The sequence below is a fragment of the Typha angustifolia genome, chromosome 11, assembly GCF_048772165.1.
Source record: "Typha angustifolia cultivar Huaian chromosome 11, ASM4877216v1, whole genome shotgun sequence".
NCBI lineage: Eukaryota > Viridiplantae > Streptophyta > Magnoliopsida > Poales > Typhaceae > Typha > Typha angustifolia.
The window spans coordinates 11,519,091-11,527,950 of NC_133249.1; the positions used below are offsets into that span (position 1 = coordinate 11,519,091).

The window sequence follows — 8,860 nt, forward strand, 5'->3', positions numbered from 1 at the left end:
ACGCGGAGGCGGGACTGGACGAGCCCAGGCTGCGCCGCCTGCAAGGCCTCTATAATCTCAAGTCAGCTCTTAGCAGGCAAATAAACATCAAATGGTTTCAAAGAGCGAGACTTAAGTGGGTGCAAAACGGTAACAAGAACACTAAATTCTTCCACCTCACAGCCACCATCCGCCAGCACCTTAACCGTATCACAAGCATTTTTAGCGATGACGGGAGGTGGGTCAATAGCCAGGCGGAGGTGGCGGAAGCCTTCAAAACCACTTACAACCAGTTATGGGGGGTGAACACCGAGCAGATGGACACCTACCGGTCATGGCCACAGGTCAAGAGAATCTCGGGCGAGGAGGCAGAACAACTAGTCAGGCCCATCTCTAGGGAGGAAATCAAAGGTGCGTTTTGGAGTCTGCCGAGGGGGAAGGCGCCGGGACCTAATGTCATTCTAGCTGAAGTGTATATCAAGCTGTGGGCAGAGATCAGGGAAGGCCTTTGCAACGCCGTGAATTATTTCTTTTCCAAGCCAGCATGCTGCCGCAATGGGGAAGAACCTACATCACGCTCATTCCGAAGACTGCAAACCCTACCCAAGTGAAGGATTTTCAGCCAATATCTCTGTGTAACGTCAGCTACAAGATCATCGCAAAGCTACTAGTTGACTGGATGAAGAGCCTCCTCCCTAAGCTGGTGGGGCTGGAGCAGGCGGCTTTCGTGGTGGGAAGGAATATAGCCGACAACACCCTGGCAGCACAAGAAGTGGTGCATTCGATGACCACCAACAGGACCTCGATGCTGATCATGACGCTCAAGCTAGATATGGAGAAGGCTTATGACAGGGTTAGCTGGGAGGCGGTAATGGAGACGCTCCAAAGAATGGGTTTTCCGACTCGATGCTGCGTGTGGATCGAGGCTTGTATCTCCTCCCCGGCCTTTTCCTTCCTCATAAACGGAACCCCGACACTGTGGCTACATCCGTTTAGAGGGCTCTGACAAGGAAACCCACTCTCCCCGTACCTGTTCATCCTAGTATCTCAGAACCTATCAGCCTGATTAACGAGAGAGTGGATCGCGGTCAGCTGACGAGCTACCGGGAAGGAGAGGCCCAACTCATCCACCTGTTGTATGCCGACAACCTCCTCATCACGGTGCAAGCAACTGAGTCGAATGCGCTAAGTATCCAAGAGCTCCTCGCAGACTACACCAAGTTAACCAACCAAAAGGTTAACCTCGAGAAATCTCAGCTTCTCCTCCTCTGGTGGATAGATAAGGAGAGGAAGAAGATGCTCTACAATTGCCTGGGAATACAAATGGCGACCATGCCGTTTACATACCTAGGTGTGCTCATCTCGGACCGCCGAGTGAGAGTTCAGGAACATCAGGCACTGGTGGACCGCGTGGGCAGGAAACTTGCCAGGTGGAAACGCGGGGTACACTCCACCGCCGGAAAACTCACCTTGATAAATGCCACGATCATGGCTATCCCAACGTACTGATTGGGATGCACGTGGCTGCCAGATACTATCCTACAGGCAATAGAAAAGAAAGCCCGGTCCATCCTATGGGAGAGCGGGGCAGGCCGAGGTCTCCACCTCCAAAACTGGAACACGGTGACGAGCTCGAAGGCCGAAGGGGGCTTAGCGATAAGAAAGTTGAAGGAGACAAGGGCGGCGCTCCTCGGGAAACTAGTATTCAAAGTTCTGAATCGACAGGAAAGCCCGTGGGTGAAGCTTCTGAGAGCCAAGTTTGGCGAACTTAACCCCTGGATCCCTAGCGTTCCAGCTAGGGCTTCATGGGTATGGCGAGCGCTGGTTAACACGACGGTCACAATCCGAGGTGGGTGCCGCAAGCAGATAGGCAACGGAAGAACGACAAAAGCGGCTAGCGAACCTTGGCTATCTGCGTTACCATGGAACCGACAGCCACGACAAATGCACCCGAGGCTGTTGAACGAAGAAATGCTCATTAGCGATCTAATAGCTGAGTCTAGGGGGCAGGCGGACCGACTGGTGGAGGAAGCCGGATTTGATCTTGCTTTCCAGATTAGCACCACGGAGCTGACGGAGGCGGTCGGGCCAGATAGGTGGATCTGATGGCCGGAGCGAGCGAGTGAACCCAAGGCCAAATCCATCTATGCCTTCATCCACCCGAGGTGCCAAGACAGTTGGGTAGGATGGACCGATCTTTGGCGACTGCGGGTGGCCCCGAGAGTTCGCCTGTTTGCATGGAAGCTTCTGTGGGGGAGGCTGCCAATGCGGGCGTGCCTCTACGCGATGCGAGTCGTCCCGGACAAGAATTGCACAATGTATGGGATTCACCGAGAAAGTATAGCGCACCTTTTCTTCACGTGCAGGGCTGCAAAGGAGATCTGGCGAGTGCTGGCAACAAGCCAAGGATGGGGTGACGAGTGGCTAGCCATACTGACGGAAGATTGGATCACCACGTCCTGGAATGCAGACCTGGAAGAGACCCTGGAATGTAAGGCAATAATAGCGTCCACGTTGTGGATGCTTTGGAAGATGCGCAACGTGAGGGTTTTTGGAGGCACTGAGATGCATGTTGACATGCTAGTCTGGCGAGTAGTCCAACTCGCTAAGGACTATGCAAAGCAAGGCCGGCCAAGTTCCACTCCAGCGAGGCCGCAGGTGTCAAGGTGGACACACCCAACGGAGGGGTGGATCAATGTCAACGTGGACGACGCTTTCTCTGGGGTGGATCGGCTTGGAGGGGCAGGGGCTGTAATAAGGGCCGCGAACGGTACCTTGGTAGCGGCAGCGTGGGAACCGTCCGCTGGCGAGTTGTCGCTACGAATCGAGGGGCACACCCTCCGGTTGGGACTGCGACTTGCTACGGGCTACGCCAAGGTGGAGGTAGAATCCGACTCATTGGAGTTAGTTCGGATCATGCAGAAAAGAGTCAACTGTTCGTGGGAAGTTAGGGGATTAGTTGCTGAGTGCGCCGCGTTACTCAGCTCTTTTGTAAATTGTCGCCTGAGTCATGTAAGGCGAGAGGGGAACAAAGTGGCCGACTAGGCGGCCAAATGTGGAAAGCGGGGTCTGGGGTCTGTTAGGCTTGGGCCGACAGACCCTCTCCCCCTGGAATTATGTAACCTCGTTTTGGAGGAGGCTGTAATCCCGGCAGGAGGATAGGTCAGCCTAATATAGCTAGTTATTCAAAAAAAAAATTGCAATTTTGACTTTTTTTATTGTTTAAGCTCTAACAATTTTTAAAAAGATTATCATGTTTTAAAATAGCAAAATTAATATTCATCAAATTATTTTATTATCTTATTTACTTTAGGCCTCACAAACTAAAAAAGAATTTATTATTTTTAGTGTGATTTCTTAGATATCTACTCCCTTCCATGTTCTTCGTCTTTACATGTTTCTCTCATTTTCTTTTTTGTCATTTTCTTCCTCTTATTATTCTTATAAACAATTCAAATATTCTTTTCTCTCTAAAATAGTCTCATTTGACAATCTTAGAAGATAGTTTTCCATTCAACATTTCTCTCATCTTGCTCACTATTCATTATTTTCGTTTTGCTCCCTTTTCAAATGCAATATATGCACATAAATTTTAAGTCTTTGAATGTTTATGAAAATATGCATATATTATAAATGTAAAGTCTTTGAATATTTATGAATATTTGTGCATTATAAAAAGGTGCGTATCTAGTATAAAAAAATGAATGCATTGTTTCAAAAGCTTAATACAGAATTTTATATTTTGTTGTTGATGCTAAAGCATTTTTTTAAGCAACTATAATGCATATTATTTTATTTCAAGTTTGATATTATAAAACAAATTTTAGAGAAAATAAGAGATGTTGAATTATTTTTTTGTAAATGTGTATGTCCCTATAGATGAGAAATTAATAATTATTGAGCATTAGAAGATATTATTTGTTAATTATTGAGCATTAGAAAATATTAGTTGTGAAGGTGGATCACCCCCTATGGATGACAAAATTGAATTACTGAGTAGTAGAAAACGATTTTAAAGATGAACCACCTATTTAACACATATTCAATTGATCATAGGCTTTAAAAAAAATGGTACCTATTGCTCTAACAAATGAATTATTGAAAGAAACATTTAAGAATTTTGTTAATGAATTTTTTATTAACTTCAATACTTCTGAAGCAGAGGGTAATACTTGTATGCCCATCTTAGAATTACACATTGGACAATACTTTCATAAGATAACTGATTTAAAACATACACTCAAAGCTTATACAGTCACTTGTCAATTTGAATTTCAGTTTATAAAGTATAAACACTTTAAAGTAAAGGCTCGATGTAGCTCTCCTGCCTATGGATAATAATAGTAAGAAAATTGAATGAAGTTGCAACTTTTGAGATAAAAAATTTATGGATAAGCACACATTCAATAAAGTGATAGTTGGACAAGGTCATAGATAGGATACAATTGATTCAATTTTGAATGTTCGAGAGCAAATTGCTAGAAATTGTGAATTTAGATCGAAGTCAATCCAAACATTTATATAAATAAAGTATGGCATATGTATATCCTATTGGAAAGTATACGGTTCATAGGTAAAGAAATTTGAAGAAGTTCGTTAAAACTTTAACGAGTCGTATAATTTACTAATTCCATACATGAGAGAGTTAACATTAAGAACATGGGAACTTCTATAGATTATTTTAGGCTTTTGGAGCTTGTTTGAGGGCATTCAAGGGTAACATGGACCCATTCTTTTACTATTGATGACACATTTCTCATAGGCAAATATATAATGTCATAGTTAATTGTAACTGTAGTGGATGAAAATAATTGCATGCTTTCTATTGGTCTTGCTGTAGTTAAGACAGTTGACTCTTAGACTTAGTTTTTAACTCACGTTCGTGATTATATTTTACCAATTCTAGAACTTACGAGTATATTTGACCTACAAAAATGGTGATTAATGTAATACAAAAGATCTTCCCAAATATAGTACATGACTTTTGTATTGTCCATCTTTAAAAAATTCTCCAAATGTTCTCAAAAATTTTATACATTACAATTAATTCTGAGCCGCTGCTCATACTTTTATACTCTCTGAATTTATAAGTCATATACATATGTTAAATGAGTTTTACCCCAAGCATTATAATTATATTGAAAAAATGCCAAAAGAAAGATAGGCAAATTATTGTTTTTCTGGATGTAGATATAACATTATGTCGACTTATGTTTAGCTATAATGTATCTTTCAAAGAGGTAAAATATTTGCTTATATAATATATGGTCGAGAGAATTAGAAAGAAAGTAGCAGCAATGTAACGCCCTCGCTCGGCACGGGCACGTGCAAGCCCATGTGCCTACACGACACGTGCGGCTCACGCGACAGGACATGCGGGGCCCATCACACACACATACACTCCTATGCATATATAATCATGACATCATCAAATAATACTTACTAACATATTTATGTTCACATAATACAACACCAAACAAATCATATTATCAGCCAAATAAATTTGTTAACATATGAATATCCAAGTCCACAATAATATACACTATACAACCTAATCTGGTAGGACCCACATAAGCCACAACAAACCATCAAGATACAACTAAATAACTGATACCCGAATGCACTATAATCTCACATGTACTATACAAATCATCATCTGAAACAATAAAGCACAAATATAACAAATAACGATATAATTCAATTTCTATACAAACTATCATCTATACTGTCTCGCACCTATAGCTCACCTCATCAATCTAAAATATCTTCTCGGGATATTTTAAGTCGCTATCACGTACCACATATCTGAGAGGGTTAGAAAAAAAATAGAGTCATGAGCAAAAGGCTCAATGAATAGACCTTACCCCGAATTAGTGATGCCAAACAGAGAGTAAATCATGTACTGAATAATATGAATCAGAAAAGGCATCATGTCATGAATGGGTATATGAATGTATACTCAATAATATATAAATAAAAAGTAGATAATATGTCATAACTGATAAAAATATATAATCATCGACAATGAGTAAATAAATCTCCATGTCATACCATCATCATAACTTTCTCTTAAATATGACACATGATGCATGCCGACCATGATCATGCTATGATATCAATTGCAATCATATATGATGTATATTGACAACTCGATAATCAGAAAATCAAATGATAATGAAATCATATGCATTTCTTAAAATCTCAGTCATTAATATCAGTTCTATATGTCATCATCATACTAGACCACTATGCACAGTCAACACCTAGTACCTAATCTCAACATCATGTTTGAGCGATCAATCATTTCCAACCACGCCCTAACCCTCGCGCCCACTAGGGTATCCTCACGCTTTCTATCAACTATCCTATCAATCACATTTCATGCTTTCCTTCTAAATGACAGATCATATGCATATATCTAGTACGATAACAAGTCACTACATAATAGAAATTTAGGTGGACTAGAAATCAAGAGAAAATGATGCCATATAGTCTCCAACTATGTAGTCAACACATGCATACTCATGCTAATCTATTATATGCATACTCATGCTACAGATTAACTGGACATAACCTTACAATAGTATAATCATCTCTCATCATCTCTATTTATCATTATCATACTCATATCCAAGATCAGCCTAATTATATGCATGATAAAAATATGCTTGACTGAAATTATCTCTAAATAAAGTCATATAATCATACTGGAAATCAAAACATGCATGTACATAATATATAATATATCCTAATTTGAGAAAGGCGTCTACGGGATAAGACTACTTACAGTCTGATTAGAAGACATGAACCACGTATCTCTCACATCTGTCAGTCAAATATCAACTCATCGTCAGGGTCCACGGGATCTCACATATGGGGGTTCGGGGTCTGAAAATATTTAAGTACCATGAAATTAGTTGTTTATCTAATTAGAATTAATTCAAGTAAAATATAAATGTTTATTAGGTTTAGAACCACTTCTCTTTTATTTTTGATTACATAACTAAATCTATATTATAGATACGATTCAAATACTATAATTATATTATTATCATAAAATGCTAGTTATAACATAAGGAGAAAGGTTTGTTTCTTTTTATTTATAATATTCTAAATATATAATTATAAAGTAAAAGCTAAATAATTATAAATAAGATATAACTATAGATAAGATCTATTTTATAATAAATTTATAATTCTTAGTCTATTTTGATTAATCATAAATTATATATAGTATTTACTTAATTATGCAAAATAATAAATTAATTAATTAATTAACAAGACCAAGTATCTTATTCTACACACAATAGTATACAATAAGTTATTAAAATTACTTAAAATGCATAAATCTAATATAAATAAATAAATAAATAAATAAATAAAAATATTACCTATATTTATGCGTAATAGTTATAACCAAATTAATAATCATCATGTTGAAGAATATATATATTATACTGAACATAATTAATGTCTAAATAATTTATCTGCATTAATTAAGAAAGTATTACCTAATTAAATAAATAAATAAACATAAAATAAAGTAGATAATAAAAACAATGTCACCAGTGCTGGGCTCGGCCCAGCACTGTAGCAAAGTAGGAGCTAAGAGAGAAGAAGAATGGAAGAAGGAAGAAAGAAAAAGAAGAAAGAAAAAAGAAAGAAGGAAGGAGAAGAAGAGGAGAGGAAGAAAGGAAGGGAGGACGAGGACTTGGCGCCGGTGGGAAGGGCACCGGATGCCGGTGGCCAGCCCGCGGCCGGCCTCTCGTCGGCGGCTCAGCTCCGGCGAGCCCGAGCCTAAGAGTGCAAGCGAGTGGGGGAGAGAGAGAGAGAGAGAGGAGAGGAGAGGAGAGGAGAGGAAGGAGGAAGCTCATCGTGTTAGTGGAGGCGACGGCTGCAGGCCGACGTCAGCAGGGGGAAAGAGAGAGAGAGGGAGAGAGAAAGAGAGATTTAGAGGGAGAGAGAGAAGCGGTGGATGGGGGAAAAGGGCGGCGACGCTTGGGCTAGCTGACCGCAACTAGTTGTCTACAGCAGCGGCGGTGGGCACGTGGCACCTTACCACGCAAGCTGCTCATGTAGCTTGCATGGACATGAGGCTAGCCATAGTGTGGTATTTAAATATATAGCTATATATAAAGGCAAATGTTAAAAATTATAAAATTTTAAGATAAACATATTATTTTTAGCTTCTTCGCAAGACACAAGGAAATAAGATGACAATTAAAAATTGCATATATTTTAGAATCTAACACCATTATATTAGTCTAGTTATGCATCTAAATCTAGTACAACAACAAGTACTCCCAAAGAGTATAGAAAATATAGACAAAAAATTTAGCTAAGGTAAGCATCAAAACCTAAATAAAAATAACTGTTAGTTTTTTTTTACCAAAAATTAAAAAAAATAATATGATATTAAATAGAAATAGAAGTCAATCATTTTGATAAATTAACAATCGTAAATTAAATATGTGAGATATATAACTTACACGCATCATCTATATAATTTACACGCATCGACTATATAAAATATACGTTGCAATTTTCAACAATTTACATATCGAGATTTTAAAAAAAAATGTCATACATTATCTATGTAATTTATACGCATCTACTATGCAAAATGTATGTTGCAATTTCAATAATGTACGCATCGATATTTCAAAAAAAAAAAAAATCCACACATCATTTATATAATTTATATACATTGCCTACACAAAAAGTGCACTATAATTTTCAAAAATACATGTATCGAGATTTTAAAAAAATGCCACATTATTTATGTAATTTATACGCAGTAGCTATGAAAGATGTATGTTAAGAACTGGCTTGAAACGATTTGAAACGATTCTGGACTAGATTGTGGACATAATTTTCAAAG

General features: G+C 39.0%; 1 protein-coding gene across 1 annotated transcript; it reads left to right on the top strand.

Annotated features, from left to right (window-relative positions):
• The first annotated feature begins 658 nt into the window (after positions 1–658).
• Positions 659–2,085, top strand: LOC140770605 (uncharacterized). The gene is made up of 3 exons (XM_073111858.1): positions 659–847; positions 976–1,422; positions 1,525–2,085. Exons 1-3 carry the CDS (start codon positions 659–661, stop codon positions 2,083–2,085), a joined length of 1,197 nt encoding a protein of 398 aa, XP_072967959.1.
• Positions 2,086–8,860: the final 6,775 nt, after the last annotated feature.

Bases quoted from the DNA above. Each gene is read 5' to 3' on its own strand.
- LOC140770605 (XM_073111858.1), top strand. From the start codon at position 659: ATGAAGAGCCTCCTCCCTAAGCTGGTGGGGCTGGAGCAGGCGGCTTTC. The intron at 848-975 runs GTAATGGAGACG...ACATCCGTTTAG, and splicing joins ACAGGGTTAGCTGGGAGGCG to AGGGCTCTGACAAGGAAACC. The intron at 1,423-1,524 runs GTACACTCCACC...ACTATCCTACAG, and splicing joins TTGCCAGGTGGAAACGCGGG to GCAATAGAAAAGAAAGCCCG.